The 19,725-nt window shown below is 41.2% G+C and overlaps 1 protein-coding gene across 1 annotated transcript in view; it reads right to left on the reverse strand.

Moving 5' to 3' along the window:
* Positions 1 to 19,725, reverse strand: part of LOC124149730 (abscission/NoCut checkpoint regulator-like) — an 89,544-nt gene that overhangs the window by 24,332 nt on the left and 45,487 nt on the right. Inside the window, exons 6-8 of the mRNA XM_046521479.1 lie at positions 5,964 to 6,126; positions 4,770 to 5,021; positions 3,929 to 4,008 (exon numbers count right to left, since the gene is read on the reverse strand). Of these exons, the coding sequence (XP_046377435.1) occupies positions 3,929 to 4,008; positions 4,770 to 5,021; positions 5,964 to 6,126 (495 nt within the window). The remainder of the gene's footprint in view (positions 1 to 3,928; positions 4,009 to 4,769; positions 5,022 to 5,963; positions 6,127 to 19,725) is intronic.

The raw sequence follows: 19,725 nt of genomic DNA on the forward strand, positions 1-19,725 counted from the left end.
CGGATTAAGGTAAGGATATGTATCATTCTACTCGGGATGGGGTGGGGGAAGTCGCATTGATTTTCAGTTGCATTTTTAGCTAGGGGTCAGCAGTCATATTAATTTGGAGACACATTAATTTCAAGATTTACAGTACCTCGCACTATGCAATTTCTTCCCTCTTCTTTAGATCATTGTGTGGAAACATGCAAAAACAAAGTTTCCAGCTTCTAAAAACATTTCCCCCCGAACACATCCTAGCATTGCCATAGACATCACCCAAACAAATGGGTCACGCACTGCAATCCTGTGTGTTGTGACCTTACATGACTTGATCATCTGACTACCTCTGCCACATCATACTGTTTCTTAGTGCGGACAGGCTAGTGTAGCTGTGATAAGGGGATGTTTGGGAGGGCATATGGTGTGTGAGATAGGATAAAGTATATAAATATACAATCTAGTGTAAAAAATTTTAAATTCTTAAACATATCCTATTTCACACGATGCATTTATCCCACGGTTGGAACAGTGTGGCGGATGAAACTACTAGCTGGTATGAGACTACAACCGTGAGTTGTGCATGAGGAAGCTGGTGCTAAACAGTGAAACAAACACCTAGTTATTACACTGTAATAAATTAAGCGAGTGAGTGAGTATGGTTTTACGCCGCTTTTAGCAATATTCCAGCAATATCACGGCGGGGGACACCAGAAATGGGCTTCACACATTATACCCATGTCGGGAATCGAACCCGGGTCTTCGGCGTGATGAGCGAACGCTTTAACCACTAGGCTACCCGACCGCCCCCACACTGTAATAAAAGACAGGAACTTGTGAGTAGGTAAAAACACCCTTACAGGCGATGTTTTACCAGGCAGTTCACTGCTATCTATCAGACAACAGGGTGAGACAGCTTGGCATCTCCTTAAATGCTTCATTTAAGCTATCAATCATACCTGTAGGATTGAAATCATGCTAACATGAGAAGGGGAATGATTGACAATATCTATAACAGAATCTTCAAACCAATACTATGCCATCATGTGCACAAGGCAGAGGTGAGCATGTAAGTGCTTGGGACACCGCCGAAACGGACATGCCTTGCGACGACTTCGATGTTGAAGATCTCTACAAATGAGTCACTTTACACTCCACTGGGTACTCAGTCTGGGAACCTGAATAACAATGACAATAAAAGGAGTGACATTCCAATATATATTCAGTATGTACTGGATACAGAGTACAGCAGGAGTGAGTACATGCATCGTCTATCTTTCCTGGTGGGTAGCCTGCAATTGTTATGCCAGGACCAAGGGACCAAATTGCTGCAGGCCCTGAAGGTTCGTGAGCAAGATGTCACACAGATAGTGGGAAGAGAAGACTGTGTCAGACTTCCAAAAACAACACTCCATGACAGGGTGCAGTTGCTGTAGAGGTGATAGCTCTAGTCTTGTGGACTGGATGTCACAGGAGAAGGCAATCCAGCGAAGGAATAGGCACGAAGCATAGTTGAACAGAGCCAGATAAAGACTGTGGTACAGGAGACTTCCGTAGTGAATGCCATAGAAAGTAGTAAGGAGAGTCTCTTATGGGAGTGGCGCCACAGCCTTGAGGTAGATGCAGCAAGCCCTTACCAGACATAAGGTGATGTCTTCATAGTCATCTGGGATCAAGATGGATGGCAACTATGGGATGGGGAACAGCTGGTCGGGTTGACCATTGAAACCCCAGATAGTCCTTCCCATTGTGTGGTTGCATGTGGATCAGCTGAGGAAAAGGTCCGTCTGCAATTTCTAAAGGCCGGCGTTTCTCATGATCTGTTCCCATTCTCTTCTTCAAATGATGCCATAGATGTTGATATGATAGAAGAGGAAGCTCTCAGAAAAAAGAAATGTATTCTCTTGTACTCAATTCGTGGCTAGGGATAACAAAGAAGTTGTTCATCCATATATCTAATCCTTAGTGAGAAAAAGAATGATGAGGTCACAACACACAGGACTACAGTGTGTGACCCATTTGTTTGCGTGATGATTATTATGACAGACAGACAGTTTATTCAGTATTTTAGGCCCATAGTACAATGCAGATTGGATATTAACATTGTCACATGATGTACATGATCAGATTTTAAATCAAGTTACACATTCCTCATTTTAAAGACATGTTTTAAGAATACAGAAACAGCATGGATCATATCAGGATTTTCAGAGTTTAGCTTTTAGTTTTAGTTTAGTCTTTAAAAGTACCTTGCGACATGGGGAGAAATTTATACCTTAAATGGGAATACGTTTCACAACTAAGTAAGACATGGTATTCATCCTCTACTTCTCCAGATGAACAGTTTGTACAAATAGAGTTCACAATATCACCGTCTTTGGACCTGTGACATATATTTACATTAAAATTATGCAATGAAATTCTAAGTTTACAATAAGCTCTGATTAAACTTTTATCATTTAAACAAGTTAAATATATTTTAGTTTGTAACAATGATTTTACTTTGCTGTAATTGCTGAGATAAAGTGATTCAGAAATACTTTTGTGCCACTGTTGACAAAATATATCCTTCAGTCTTTACTTAAATGAATATAAAAATAACCACATCTTGAGAAATCCATACACATGGAAAGCCACTAACAAATAATAGATTTCTCACATCTGAAACCCAATTATTTTTTCCATTATCATCATGTACCTTTAACATTTTGTAACACTGATATGGGTATCTTTTAGGCATCATTCTAAGTAACTTAATCCAATACTTAATTACCCTTAATTGGCTGGCTACAAAAATATTATTACGGCCTGTTTACTTTGGATCAAGAATTGCCTTATTTGAGGCAAACTTACCAACACCTAGAAAACATTTGAAATATGAAGTGTGAACTTTTTCAATTGCAGCGTAATACTTAGCACCCCATATTTCAGAACCATACAAAAGTATAGGGATAATTTTGCCTCCAAAAATAGCACATGCTGTGAAAAAAGAAACACGACTATTTTTCCTGAATAAATTATAAAGAGGCATAATGGCTTTTGACGCCTGATTGCTTACAAGCCATAGACCATGACAATCTAGAGGAGAACAAAAGACCTAAATATGTATAGTAAGTGACTACATTCAAGGCAGACGAACCACTTTTCATGTTTTGCAACAATACCACCTTTTCTATAAACTACAACATTGGTTTTATTCAGATTTACTTCAAGGCTCCATTTTGAACAGTAACTCTGTTTCAGATTTAACTGTTTTTGCAAGCCATTTACAGAATAGGAAAAAAATTACAACATCATCAGCAAAGAGAAGGAGCGTAATGTCCATTATTTCTTGTGTTACAAATATCCCATGTTGACAACTATTTTGCAACTCTATAGCAAGTTCATTTATGACAAATATAAACAACAACAGACTTAAAACACAACCTTGTCGTACACAGGAAGATGTTATAAAGCAGTCCGTACGTTCATTATTGATCTTTATACATGCGCTGACTGATGCATACATGGTTTTTACAAGTACAGACATTTTACCATGACATCCCTTAGTAAGAAGTAAATACATCAATTTTTTCCTATTAAAATAGTCAAAAGTTTTTTTAAAGTCAATAAATATACACAAAAAAAACGACCTCTGGTTCTGCACAAATATTTAGAACAAAGAGCTTGTAAAACAAACAAGTTATCAACAGTAGAGTAGTTTGGTGATTATTATGATGGTTATGGTGATTATGGTGTAAAGATTCTTGAAGCTAGATACTTTGTTTTGACATGTTTTCACACCATGATCGAAAGAAGTAAGAAATGCATCATCTGAGAATGGATAAGATAAAAAGTAGTGCCTTTCTGGTCATATTCAGGTGTTGTGGGTTAGCAGATCTGTAAAACATCATCTAAAACCACACCACAAGCTGAGTCTCTATGTATATGAACCTGGTGAGATGAGTACCTGTTTAATGATCTTCTTGGCTGCGAACTCCTCATCATCACTGTCCTCATAATGCTCATTGTCTTCCTCCGATGTCTCACCTACAAAATAGAGGTCAAGTGAATGAGGAATTGTTTAAAGCACATCACAGTATATATAAATATAATGCAGTATTCCATATTCATCTCAGCAGCCTGCAAATAATCAAATCTGAACAAGGGAAGCCCGTGAAGGCAACAATCCATGCTGCAAGGAGTTGATAGCAGGCAGTAAATATTTCATTATTCAGTATTTATGGGGAGGGGTCAGTAGTCAGTTAATTTTGGTGCCTTTAGTCGGTAGTCTTTATATTTTGGGCTTTGTAAAAACATCATGAACAGCTTTTCTGAATGGCTGATCTGTTCTTACATCTGCACTAATTGATGAAAAAGATGACCTTGTAAAGAATGTCAACATAACCATCTGATCATTAGTTGAGTTCAGTGGCAACTAAAGAGTCTTGGGAACATATTCTGGGTAGGGTTGGTGGGGTAGGGGGTTGTTGGTGATGAGAAGTTTTTGATGCACTAATGTACTGAAAATAAGGACCCTCTCTTAAAGTTTGTCATATTTGGGGATGACCCTCTCCATGTCCATGAACATCTTTAACATGCCCCTCCCCGAAAACAAAAAATGCAAAAGCACTTAATATTTTATCATAAAATGTCCATTTTTCATGCCCCTCCCAAAATATGTGTATTATTCTTAATGCCCCTCTCCTTGAGAGTTTCATATTCTTTGGTGACCCTAGCCTGACTCCCTCTGACCCACCCCTCCCTATAATAAATGACTGGTACCTAATGTAGAACCAAACACAATCAACCTTTTGCATTCCTCTTTTTCTTCAGTTCGTTCAGTCTTTCCATGATCTCTTTGTCTTTCTGCAGACCGTCCACAGCTTTCTGGGCATCTAGCTCCATCTCCGTTGCCATTGCAGAGATCAGATTGTTGACATCATCCAGACTCAGCTCCCGACTAGATCGACCACCAGTGGCAGTGCGGATGTTCTTTGTGTACGGCTTGTGGGGGCCAGAGGTCTCTGAATTCAGGTTGTTGCAGGCAGACGACTTCCGGTCTGTTGTGAAGAACATTAATTGTGTGAATGTTGTTTTATGACACAGGAAACATATGATGCAGAAAATGAAACATATTACAAAAGAGAAAAAAAGATCCTAATGTATGAAGTGATGCACAGAAGGTTGAGAAACAGTTTGTCTTTTGTCAGGGAAGCGACTGTACAGCAGGTTTTAGCCTTATAAATAGACAACTGGGTCACACATGCCTTACAGACAAACACAGAAGTGTTTAACCTGTGTGAGAGTTGAGTGTATACTCATGGGCTTAATGTGTGCTAATCCTCAATGAAATTAAGTATGCAGAGTTGGTTGGAATATGCATGGAGAATATATGGAGACCACGAGCAACTTGTGACAGCTTCAGTCTGCTTCTGTGCATGCATGTGTTAGTAACACATACATAAGAATCACTAAATATATCTCAATACTTCAACTAAACATCAAACTGTATTATATGTTTGTATTTGTTTGTTGTTTATTGCATTCAGCCAGTAACTAATTAAATATCCTGTTTGGACTAGACAATGCAGTGACTGACTTAATGAGCATTAATCTATTCCATTGGGGTACAATGTTGAAACCAAGTCAGCCCTTGTCAACCTCCTTTGTCAACAACAACAACAACAGATGCATCTATAGTTTAACAATCACTTCCATTCCATCATGTCGGTTCCTACTTATCAAATATAACACCTACAATAGTAGCTTTGATATTTGGTCATCTTAACAGGGTGTCACAAAACTTTCCAGACAGATATTAAGGCTATTGTTAGCCACTAGCAGTAATTTCATGGCGCAACACTTTCCAGATCTACAGTACCAATCATCCCTGGAACATAATGGACCACGGCATTCATCAGGTCAACAGTCAGGTCAAGGTTGTTGTTTTGTGTGTTCACCAGCAAGAAGAAACTACCAGTGCTGGTACACTGCCCTCTCACCTCCTGCTCCTTTCCTTGGTGGCTCATCCTTGAACCTCACAAGCCTGTCTTCCACGTCCTTTGCAGGGTCACACTTAGCATCAATCTCCACCTCATCCGCAATCTCATTCAGTAGTTCATCTACCTGTTGTTGCTGGGGTCTCCTGTCGGGGGGGTGGTAGTACTGAAACAACACACATTATCAGCTCCACTGAAGGACTGGAATCAGAGAATAATCCTGGAGACACAGAACTACATCTTTTTCTTTGAAAGTGATGGTTCAGCAATTTTATATTCTTTAGCATTTTAGAAGCTGTAGTATCAATGGGTACAGATGCTAGTACCTTTATTAAGAAAGTGTACCAAAATGTTGCGTGGACAGAATAAGTCTGTCTTCATCCATATTAACACTAATATTCAGCTACATAACTCATCAGGCAAACAGGTGTTTGAAAGCATGAAGCAACAATCCACATGATCAGGCACAATGACACACAATGACACAGCTTTTTGAAGAGGAGGTGTTAATTTGAGTGTTGGGTGGCAAGATGAACTTCTGGATCTGTGTATTGGACTTATTCTATCTTGGAAACCTTATACAGACTTATACAGACTCTAATGAGATGAAGTTCATTGTATGTTATTGAAGATTCATTCAGGTCATGTCAACAAGCACTGATAAAATGTATTTTTTTTAACACTAAAAATATCATTTATACTTATCCTGATTCATACTATTGCTTATCTCAACACATTTCTTAAAGGTACAGAAATGTCCATAACTGTGTTCCTGGAGAACAGTAAAAAACAACCTCACCTGAAAGCACCCCTGGTTTGTGCATGAGCACCGGAAACAGGCGACCAAGTTGATATACTCGTCAACTCTCTCTTTCCCTTACCTAATGGCCGAAACACAGATGAAGAAGGGAGGGCTGTGTGGGTGCAAAAGCGTATGAGTCAGGATAGGCATAAATGATATTTTTACCCTAAAAAAATATATTTATCCCTTATCCTGACTCATGCTATTGCTTGAATCCCACAGAAGGTGGTGGGTTCCACCTGTGTGCATGGTTCAGATAGAGATCTGTTCTAATAACCCTTTGGGAACATGCTATTCTTCTTATATCATTATAGGGTACCACCTCCTTCTTGTTATGGGAGGAGTAAATCTAATAGATTTTGAAGGTTTTGTAAAGTTTGCAAAAGAAAACATTTTCCCTGCTTACTTTAAACGATTATAGTGTTAAGAGAAGGTCATAAACTACCAATATGTTGCTTTCACTCATGCCCTGAATTACATCGTAAAACAGGAGAGCATTGCTTATGGGACAGTAACCTGATGTCAATAAGTCTGTATGATAATGGATGAGACCTTGTAGGAAGGTCTTACATGCCAAAAACAGACTGACCAAACTGAAGGAGATACACAAGAAGAGACTCAACCCCCAGCCTCTGTTCATCGAATGACAATTTAAAGACATATGAACTTATAACAGATGCTTATAGCAGAACATCATGGATACCACAGAGAGTGTAACCAATCGCTTCTCTTCATACTCTGAACCCTCAGGATCATCAAGTTACAAACCAAGCAGGAGAAGTTCAGGAGATCATGTATTGTTTACTCCTGACTGCATTTTATGCAATTCAGAAGGGAGGAAAAAAATCAGGGTTAAGGGAACATGGACCACTGTGGGGCTGAGTCAGTTTCAGTATGATGGACTCAGTACAGGCGACGGCCGAGAAGCGAGGTGATGAAAAACTTCTTACAAGGATTTGAGGGCAAGACTTGTTCGCCTGCGAAGCAAAGTACCACAAGTCATGTAGAGTGAAGTACTCACAGAATCCTGATAAATGGAGGAGTACAAATGATGAAGACAAATGAAATTCACAGAGCCCAGTAGTATAGCATTTGATGCTGTATGTAATGTGATCGACATGGATATCCTATAGCAGAAGAAGGAAACATCAACTCTATTGTCAACACATATTATTCGGTCACCAGATGCACTATCATTGTTTTATTCTGAATTTGATAACTTTGATTAATTGCTGAACAACCTAACTGAAATCGGTTCAGTTCATACTGCCCATGGTATCATGCTACAGGATATAGAAGGCAAACCAGAGGATCATTGTGGCACACATGTAGACATCCCTTCTATCCCGAAGGATAATACTACCAAACAACGTTCACTGAAAACACTCCATCTGAAAATCTGCCAGACTGCTTTGTGAGCAAGCAGTGGACATATCCTGATGGTGAAGATACCTACCATGAAGCAGACATGCAACACATATTGTGGGTGCTGATATGGATGAAAAGTTGTTTGTCACATCAGGAAGTGCCTGGGTAAGTGACTGGTTTCATATCTCTGTCTGGTAAAGTTCCTGAGAGTTTGACAACAATCGACTACTATCCCATTATTGGCAGTCCAATCACCGATTAAAAGACGGTACGCTATGCTGAAAATGCCACCAATGAAGTCAACCAGTGCTACATCATCACCACATTCGACTTAGGTGTATGTATGAAAGCATACCCCCTCATCTGGAATAACCAAACTAAGTATGAGAAGCACATTTTCCTGATCATAACATTGGATCTAGTTTGTGCATACATGGAAATGATAGGAAAGAAAATTAATGGGTCAGGTCTCTTTGAAATATTGTTGGAAGCAGGCTTATTTGCCTCGGATTCCATCGCAGGTGTTCTTTCAGGGAAACATTACAACAGAGCTATGCACTGCCAAAAGGTCTTGTTGGAATGCCTTGAGAGACTCCTAATAACTCAGTACCGGTATGTAGAAAGTTGGGGTGAAGTTTGAAGTGATGTCTTTGTTATCTGGGCAATCAAACCAAGTTCTAGATAATTTGCTGCATGCCCCATCTTCAGACACCCTAGACACAGCTCTTGCGGACAATGCAGTAAAGAAATACTTCAAAGGATTTCATCAACATCACAATGACATTAGAACAGGACATCAAGGAAAGATGGCTCAACTGTGGCTATCATACAAGGATTGTGTTTCTAGGTTTGTCAGCATCATACCCGTGCTCGTGGGTTTCACCGAAAATGGAAACCAAAACGAAACGTGCAATGAACTTTCTGATGATGTGAGCAGTGCCTAAGAACAAAGATTATTATTTTTTTTAGCCTTATGTGCCTATTCTGTTGAGCACTGGACCACAGTCCTGAGGCTGTCTGGCCCTGTAAATGAGCACCCCACCCATGCAGGGAGGCATCCACGTACATGTGTAAATTAGATAAGGAAACACCTCCTAAGACGTTTGACTCTATTGTCCACCAGTTGAGATGGTAGAGTGATGGCTGCATATGGGTCTTGGCATCTGATGTGAGCAAACCCTGCAACATCTGCCACTGGCTAGAGTGTATGTGGCTGTTGAAGAGCGGTTAGCAGATTGTTGTCTACAAGGATGTAAATGATGAAAAATCAACTACCGGGTGGCTTCTAGTCGTGTCATGTCTGGAAAGGATGTGGAAAATAGTGTTCGTAAGCAAACCACTACCAGCTACCAAGTAGACTAAGCACTCCTAAACCGATGGCCAAATTAAGGTACGACGCTGCACAGATGCTCCCGTTCTTATGTCGAGGTGACGATGAAGGGAGGTGCCTCATACTCCGTGTGTGCCTCGATACTGTGCAGGTTGACACCAGCGGTCTACTGAAGTTAGTGTTACGGCATTACGTAAGCATACCAGTAAGCATGCAAACCAATCAGGTACAATGACCCTGCACCTTTCCCATTAAGTTGGTTGACCTAATTATGGTGTTTACAGCCAGAGTTCTTGACCCGTGACATTTAATTCACCCTGCGTATTAACCTCCAATCCCGCAATATGCCGGAGGTGAGGTTCGAGTTCCACACAACGGACAGTCCATTGTGAACTGTGTGGTAAACTGCCAAGTTGTGTTTCCAATTTCTGCATAGGACGTGTTTCTTGGCTGGCACAGGCACAAATTGATCTCCATGAAATTTGTGATGCCTGGCGTTGACCTGTGTACGATGATCCCAACAGGTTGTTACCCGGTAGCTCATGATACTTCTGTCACATGTCTAACCAATCTTGAAAGTGTAAGGTTTGGTACTTGCCATTCAATCCATCATCTGGGCTAAACTGAGATACCACAGATAAATCCCAATCCTCGTCCGATTCACTTTCAGAAGCCGGTGGCGGTGCATAGGCCTCACTCTCAATGAGTGCTTGGCCGAAATCGCTGAGTGAGAGCTGTTATGTTTTTGCCTCATTTTCATAAACAACAGGATCATACAGCTTGGGTTCCATCTTTACTTGTTGACAAGCTTACAGAAGTTAAATCGAGAGCATGACATGTGACGTCATTACTCTAAGCCAACCGCGAAAGGCCATGTGAGAATGCGATACATAACATAAACAACACTCCTTCCCTTTTAATGTACAACCCAATTATGAAATAAAAGATTGGTGCAAAACGGGAAAGAGTAACGATAAAAGGTTAATCACGCCACCAGTTTTAAGATAAATGTTTGTTAACACTTTAAAGTTCAGTTCACACTGCAACAGTTTATTGTCACATACTCTCTCTCTCTTCTCTTCTTTCCATGATATTTCTTTGTAGACTAGGTTGTAGAAGATGTAGTCTAGTTTTGATTTGTCATTACATCAGTTGCTCTGCAGGGGATCTTCCTGTCATTGAATGTGGTGTAGACCTGTATTTGATCAACATCCTTGTTAACTGTGCTGGTACATCTTTTCCTTCCGACATTTTGAGATTGTTTTTCAGGATTTGAACAAACCGTTCAGCAGCACCTATGGTTTGAGGATGATACGGAGTACTTCTCTTGTGTTGAATGCCATTCATTGTCATGAATCTAGAAAATTTGTCTTATTTGAATTGGGGGCCATTGTCAGATACTAGTACATCAGGTATTCCATGAGTTGAAAATATTTGTCGTAGCACAGCAATTGTCTTGGAGGCAGTTGTACTTGTCATGAGAAGAACTTCAGGCCATTTTGAGTAAATATTGACCTTTAAACTCTGCAAAATCAAGGTGAACTATCTCACATGGTTTCGTTGTGTTGGTGCTGTAATTGGCATATTTCTTGTTGAAACACCCTGTCTACAATTTTTCACCAGATTTTCAATGTCATTGTCAAGTGATGGCCACCACACAAAACTTCTCGTAAGACTATTAATTAGCATTATTCCAACATGTTCACTGTGTAGTTCTTCTAATATCTTCTTTCATAATGTTGGTGGAACAACAACACGTAGTCGCCATAAAATGATCCACGATTGGTTGAACTTTGTCAGAGGATGGGGTACATTCTTGTCAATCTTGTGCCTCAAATATTCAATACTTTCTTGCATAAACTGACACTTCACAGCTTCGATTTTGATGCCATATTCTTGAAGTTGTGATAGAACATTGAACATTGAATCTTTCCCTCTTTACCTCCAACCTCAATATCGTCTTGAAATGTGACTGTACTTTGAAGACCTTGCAGAGTCTTTCCCATATTTCTTGAAATATTGCTGGGCAACTTGCTATTCCAAAGGGCAATCTATTGTAGGCATAGAGTCCTTTGTGTGTGTTGATTACTGGTAACTTTCGACTGATGATTTGGTTGGTTGGTTTGTTGTTTTACGCCACACTCAGCAATATTCCAGCTATACGACGGCGGTCTGTAAATAGTTGAGTCTGGACCAGACAATCCAGTGATTGATATCATGAGCATCGGTCCACGCAATTGGGATCGATGACATGCTTCAACCAAGTCAGCGAGCCTGACCACCTGATCCCGTTAGTCGCCTCTCACGACAAGCATAGTTGCTTTTTACAACAAGCAAGGGTTGCTGAAGACCTATTCTATCCCGGGTCTTCAACTGATGAAAAGCTTTAGTCAAGTCAATCTTGCTGAACACAGTACTTCCAGCAAATGTTGCAAACAGGTCAGCTGGCTTTGGCAGGGGGTATTTATCTACTTCTATATTTGGATTGACTGTTACTTTAAAATCCCCACAGATTCTAACTTCATTTGTGTAGCCCATTCACTTGTTGTAACTTTGGATATCACCCCTTCCCCTTCTAATTTATCAAATTCTGCTTCAACTTTAGCTCTGAGTGAATATGGCACAGGTCTTGCCTTCATGAACTTTGGCTTTGTATTTGGTTTCAGTACAATTCTAGCCTTAATGTCCTTAATGGTTCCTGTTTCAAAAATAGTGATAATTTTCCTGGAGTATGCTGGACAGTTCATCGTTTGAGTTGTTTGACACTGAATTTACTTGAAAAAGAGATCCCAAGTCTAGTTTCAATGCTTGTATCCATTACTGGCCAAGAATTGGTGGGGCCTTTTACATCAGCTACATGCAATGGCAATTGCTATCACATACAATTTCAACATCGGCAATTCCCAGGAAAGGAATAATTTCTGAGGAATATGTCTTGAAAACTGTTGACGTTGGTTTTAATTTCACATCAGCCAACTTCTCTTCATACTCTTTTCGTGGAATAGTTGTTGCTCCAGAACTATTGTCGATTTCCATACATATTCGTTTTCCATGGACAAAACGTTCACTTTTACAGCTTCGCATTTTGACGAGGTGTTGTGAAACATTCCAATGAGTCAATGACATTTTCACTATTGTCGTAATCTTCATGGCATTCTGCTTCATCAATATGTTTCATGCTATTCTGGTCTGGTGATCTTCTTTCTGACATTAAATGTCCTGTCTTACCATACAAATGGCATTGGACAGTTTGATCTGAGGTATGATTCGAATATCCACAGCGAAAACATTTCCTTGACCCAGAAGTCAGACCAGGGCTTTGTGACATTAGACCTGCTTGATTCTGATTAGTTGGTCGGTGTGACCCAGTAATAGCAGAAACCTTGTTTACATTGTTTTCTTTTGATCCTAATTGTAAACCTTTCAGATCCCTAGCAATATTGTCTGCTTATTCTATGGCTAAAGCAACGTCTTGTGCTTTCTTTAATGTTACGGTAATTCACTTTCTGATAGAAGTTTCTTTTAATATGTTCTTATCTCAAACCGCAAACAAGGCGATCATGTAATGCTTCGCCTAGGAAATATCCAAAGTCACATGTGCTAGCAAGTCTTTGTAATTCAGCAACGTATTCGCTTACAGTTTCTGTTTCATTTTAGTTTCTTTGATAGAATTTGTAACATTCTGCAATTGTTAGAGTTCTTGGGGCCAAATGAGCTTTCAAAGAAGTGATAATGTCATGGTAGGTTATCCATCTGTGATGTATCTATGTACGGCGCTGTACATAGGTTGTGCTACCGGTAGGTGGTGCAGCTCTAAGCTGACCCAGCCTTGATAACTTGAAGAGACTTTCATGCAACACGCCAAGTCTCATGGTTGTGCTGGTGGAAGTAGTGCTGGTGTTTCAAGGCATATTGACCAACCATGATGCTTATCAAAGTTAGGATAGAACCACTCACGCGAGATCACAGTATGTCAACGTCAGTCTCAATATGGCTGATATGTTGTCAAGCAGCATAGGGTAAACCGAACACCATGAGGTCAGGCCTGCTGAGGTACTGAAAAGTGAAAAACTGATAAACTGGACACAGGAAGCAGTTACTGCTACTCTCGTCGGGACAAGCGGCATCCAAAATAGATGTACTCAGAGCAGAATAGGCGGGTAGAAACCCGTTTGGAAAGAGGCAATTATATTTTTGAGCCAGTAATGAAAAGTCAGGGTCAAAACCACCGCAAACAAAGTGGTAGGGTACAAACAACAAGGTAATGTTGCTTTTCAGTTGTTTATCAAGTCCTAAAATCAAGGAATACAATTGAATCTAAAGGAACTGCCGAAATATCCTTTGACTCCTGTGCCTTACAGTATCGGGACTGCAGATGGTTTCCTAGTGTAATAGGTGCCCTTTAAAGCCTGTAAAAGGCGCCCAGTGATAGTAGAACTACAAAAATAGTTGAGAAAAGGTCTGATGTTCTACTGCGGTGCTTTGCATTGTGTTCTCGTCTCCCTGTGCAGTATTCTTTTGTCTTTATGTTCTAGGAGGCTCCTGACCAGGTTACCAATTCTAATTATAGATAAAGCACAAAGAGCGAAGTTGGATTTAAAGTTTATTTAACAAAAAAACAACAACAGGGGCAAAATCCTTCTCCACTTAACTATAACCTACGTAATTTTGCACCTTCCCTCCCTAAGTAAACCAATTCAACCTTCTTACTTAAACTTGTTCTATTTTACCACCCCGCTATCTTAACTCCCAAAAGCAAAACGTCTCCAAAACAAACCTATTCAATCGCTACTATATATTTTTCCCCCACCTGTACCTCCTAATCTAACATCCCAACGAAAGCCCTATGATAAATAATAAATGGTCCTGATTCAGGGTGCGGGAGCTGACTGTACCTTACCAGATACTGGAGAGCGACGACTGACGATTCCCTACCCAGGGTAGTCTTATAAAGCCAACAGGCGGACCATGTGACCAAGAAACGGACACAACCAATGAACATGCTCCTTACATCTTGGCTCTCCCAATCATGGCTTCCACCTAGACGAGCATGCAAGAAGCGTGGCATCGTCACATCTTCCCAGCCACTACGCCCGCGTGGGCAAAAGCTTCTACAACAAGGACTACAAAGATAGGTACTACGTCAGACGTTCAACTCCCCTTAAACTAACCCACCCACCCACTTCATTCATAAATATATATATTTACCCACACCCAGCAAAGACAGACAAGTCAAAGCCAATCCACCACCTGAACAGGGATCTTGAGGATGTGGATGTCCCTCCTGCCAATAAATCTTTTGCGATCCATGATGGCAATGCCTGTTTTTACTACTTGAAGGACATCTCCAGTAACCTCAGCATGATTTGCAAGAAAGAGTTTGATATAATGTCGAAAACCAGTGATGTTGTGTTCACACAGACAACTATGTTGTTAATTCTGTCAAAGCCATGGAGCGACAAGGGAAAGGATGTGGGGAGAACCTCATCATCAAGGGATAGAACACGAGGAAAACTTCTGACTGGAAACAGTTCCTAACTCAAACAACAGCTCATCATTCTTCTTACTCGAGTCAAGAAAAATATGCCAATAAACTCCAAGGTAGACAAGTGACAGTCATATGTGAAGGCTCTGCATACCAACTCATCTCTGATGATGGTCTGAGAACACGGAATACAAAAATACCAATCCTCAAATCCTCCCAGGAGGAGACAGATTCCAGGAGAATCCTTTATATGGTGAATATGCAAGGAACCAGAACTACAAGTGTGTCAGAGTAAAGAGCCCAGATACTGACATTTTGTTCATCCTTCTCCATTATGCACGCAAGATGGAGAATTATGAAAATTCTCTTTGACAATGGCACTGGTAACAAGAAAAGGTTGACTGATGTCGGGAACTTGCTCTGTCCCATACTCAGCAACACTGTACTGCGTTGGTGGCAATGCATGCATACAAGTGACCTGAAGGGACATGGGAAGGTAAAACCACTGAAAATTCTGTCAAGGATGCCACAAAAATTGGGTGACATGCCATGTACCCGTTGACCTCATGGATGAACTTGATGAGTTTACATGAGCTTTGCACGGGAGATCTCGTATGTGGAATGTTAATGATCAACACTCCCTCAGAATGAATGAGCTGTGTGCCAAAGATGATCATCCATGATTGGCCCCTCTCGCAATGTTGATATGGGAACCCTTCCTCCCTATCGAGCAACACATTAGGAGAGTCAATTATCAGGTTGGTATTTGGAAGAGGGCACACACTGCCAATCCTGATTGTTCTTCTCTATAGTAGATAGCCAAATAGCCTTTGGTTCATCGGGCTTTCTGCAGATGTGCCAGGAATGCAGATGAAACAGTGCGGGTTTTAGGATGTGGCAACCCACTGAGTGAGTGGAGCAGAAGGTTGGACCACACCAGGGGGTTGTCTCTGGTGATGTTTAGGAGGTCGACAAACCAACTTCTGGCCAGCCACCAAGGTGCGTAAACTAAGTGTCAGGTGCCGAGTGGCCTGGATCTTTGAAGAACCTGTATCTCCTCTACCTACTTCACCTGGGGCGACGAGTACTATCAACAGATCCCCACTCTCTCCTATCCTTACTGAAATCTACATGACCTACTTTGAACAGCAAGCCCTCAGCACATCACCCATCCAACCTATTTGCTGGTACGGGAAAGCCGATGATACCTTTGTCATCCTAAAACAAGACCAAAACCCAACCCAGCTACTACAACATCTTCACCAACAACACCCCTGAGTACAGATCACCATCGAAATAGGAAAGGAAAACTAGCTACCCTTCCTAGATGTCCTCGTCTCCAGAAGCCCAACAAACAGAATCCAAACCAATGTCTACCGGGGAGGGTGCCATTTTCTAGGGGACATTGGTCCGATAGCGTCTTGTCTATCCCCACTGTTATTTTTCGGTTGGATAGGAAGTCATGGATATAGTTAATTATTTGACCTATTTTTTGTAGTTTTTGAATTAGCCCGTAGTGCCAAACCATATCAAATGCTTTTGAGAAGTCTAGGAAGATACCTGTAGTGTATTGTTTATTTAGTTGACCTGTTTTGATATCCTGTTCAAGACGGGCGAGGTTATCAAGAGTTGAGCGGCCATGAGTGAAACCGCTTTGGTCTGGGTTTATGATGTTGTTTTGGTCTAGGTAATGCTGGAGCCTTTTTTTAGTCATTGATTCCATTACTTTACATAGGTTGGAGGTTAGGGAGATTGGCCTGTACGAATTTGCCTGATCTGCTGGTTTATTTGGTTTAGGTATTGGTATTACTAAAGCTTGCTTCCAAGGAGTTTGGACCTGTCCGTTTAGGTAGATCAGTTTGTAGAGTTTAAGTAGTGTTTGGAGTAGTTTAGGCGGTAGTTTTTTGATAATGTGGTAAGAGGTGAGGTCTAGACCTGGGGCTGTGCCCTTTTTCCTATTGTTTAGGACGTGGTTTAGTTCTTCTATTGTGAAAGGGTGGTTAATTTCTAGTTGGTCATCTTTGTGTTCTTTGGTAAATTTGGTCTCTTTACTTAGTTGTTCTTGGAATTTTTTGCTGAAGTTGCTGTTGCTGTTGCTGTTGCTACTGACTGCTGAGAAGTGTTTGGCTAGGTTGTTAGCTTTTTGGGAGGGGTTGGTTGAGTTGTTTATGTTTGGAGTTTTTTTATGACGTTTAATGCCCCTAATGGCTTGGATTTTACGCCACATCTTTGTGGCGTCAGTATGGTGATTTATTTCTTTGCAGAACTTTTTCCAGTTTCTTGTTTTAGCAGTTCTGACTAGGCCTTGTACTTTATGGTTTAATCTGTGCGCTGTTTTTAGGTGTTTCGAGTTGCGTTTAGTTTTATTGAATGCTGATTTTAGTTTGCATTTAGATTGCTCTATTTCTTCGTTCCACCATGGGACGGTAGGTTTGCCTATTTTGTTTGTTTTGAAAGGGATGGCGTTTTTTGCTGCATTAATTATGAAGTCAGTTAGATTTTGACAATATGTTTCGGGTTCGTTTGTTTCTACGAGGGGTGTTCATTAAAGATTTCCCCTAAACCACTTAGGGTTATCATATTTGGTTGAAATTTCACATGTGTAATGATACATGTATCTATGGGTTATGTCTGAATTTGCAGCACTGAACTATTAATCTTACCACTTTTACAGGTGTTATGATCGAGTAGGGTGTGACAATGGAGCCAGTAGAATACCGAGCAGTGATTAGGTTTTTATATTTGAAAGGTCGCACACCAAAAGAAACTTTCGATGAAATGAAAGCAACTTATGGGGAAGATGCCCCATCATATGACGTTGTTAAACACTGGCATCGCCAGTTCAAGTGTGGTCGGACATCTGTGGAAACAGCTGCCATTCCTGGTCGCCCCCATTCAGCCATTGATGAGGACACTATATCCATCAAGTGGAGACCCCCATTTTGGCAGACCGACATATATAACTGTTCGCCAGTTAGCACAAGATGTCAAGATCAGTGTAGGGTCTGTGGAAAAAAATCATCCATGACAATTTGAACATGCATAAGGTGTCTGCACGATGGATTCCCAGGTTGCTCACACCTTTCCAAAAGCAGGAACGAGTCAATTGCTCAAAGGATCTTTTGGACATGTGCCAAAAAAAACCAGGCAAACCTTTTTGACAGACTTATCACACAGGATGAAACATGGGTCAATCACTATGATCCTGTAACTAAAGTTCAGTTGATGCAATGGAAGCATGTGGAGTCACCACCCCCAAAGAAGGCACGAGTCCAACCCTCTGCAGGCAAGGTCATGCTCACGGTGTTTTGGGACCAGCACAGAGTAGTGATGATGGATTTCTTGGCAAAGGGTACCACATTTACAGGAGCTTATTATGCTTCACTGCTGCGGAAAATGCGGGACGCTATCAAGCTTAAGAGGCGTGGCATACTGACCAAGGGTGTCCGTCTCCTGCAAGACAATGCTCCAGTACACAACTCTCATGTTGCCCAGACAGAAGCGCTGTCCTGTGGCTATGAAATCCTTCCACATCCTCCTTACTCTCCTGACCTTGCACCATCTGACTTCCACCTCTTTCCAACCATGAAGTCATTTTTGAAGGGAAAACGTTTCACAGATGATGAAACACTGATTTCTGAAGTCAAGTCCTGGTTTGAGACGCAAAATGAGGGCTTTTACAAGCAAGGTCTCCATAGTTGCATAAAACGATGGGAGAAGTGTGTAACTCTTGCTGGTTCCTATGTTTAGAAAGACTGATACCTATGCCAAGTTTCATTCCACTAGGTCCATCTGAAGTGGGTCAGGGGAAATCTTTAATGAACACGCCTCGTATTCTGTACTATGTCCCTCATTCAGTCTTGCTTGACAATGGTAAAAGGATCTATACCGAAACGTACCTTTTTACAGTATTAAAAAAGTTGTTATCCATAAAATTGTGTCTACCTTGATATCCGTCAACTTCAAGTCATGCCTATCAAACAACTGCTCGCCATAGGTCAGTAGACCTAATTCCAGTTGGAGTTGTTTACAGTCGGAGTACTTGACACGTGACATGTAAATCACTCTGTGCAGTAGCCGAGAAAGCCGCATTGGAGACTGAAATGAGTGAGCGGGTATGGTTTTACGCCGCGTTTAGCAATATTCCAGCAGTGGACAAAAAGGCTTCACACATTGCACCCATGTCGGGAATCGAACCTGGGTCTTCGGCGTGACAAGCTAACGCTTTAACCACTAGGCTACCCGCCCGCCCCTCCACACACAGGCAATCCTCAATGAACCATGTGGTAGACATACAAGTGTTGTACCCGAGTTTTGTGAAAAAGCACCTGGAGCGCTGTGGAAAACCCTGGGAGTGCCGAGGAAGAGCCTCTTTGAGGAACGCTGGCGCTAAGGCAGGAGCGTAGAGGAGCATTGGTACTGGCGATGTCGACGAAGAAGACAGTGGATGTCGTCGTCGGATGACAGGGCTGGTGCAGAGCCAAATGATACACCGTGATATGCGAGACCAGTCAACAATGATCCCGAGAAGTGAGTACCTGGTAACCTATGTCGAAGGTGTCAAACAGGCTTAATGAGCCTGAACAGTCAAGATCTGCTAGTTCTGACATTGTCAACTAGAAGCTCTGTTGCGATGGAAACCTGCAGGTCATATCTCCTAAACCATGGTGCTTTAAACAACGGGGTTAATGAGAACATTGCAACACAAAACCTCGTCCAAACAACCAGTGGGCAAGTTGAATCAGACCAAATGTCTACTCCTTGAAAAGATTCCTTCCAG

This window comes from Haliotis rufescens, unplaced genomic scaffold (assembly GCF_023055435.1).
Source record: "Haliotis rufescens isolate VD_foot unplaced genomic scaffold, xgHalRufe1.0.p SCAF_3, whole genome shotgun sequence".
Classification (NCBI taxonomy): Eukaryota; Metazoa; Mollusca; class Gastropoda; order Lepetellida; family Haliotidae; genus Haliotis; species Haliotis rufescens.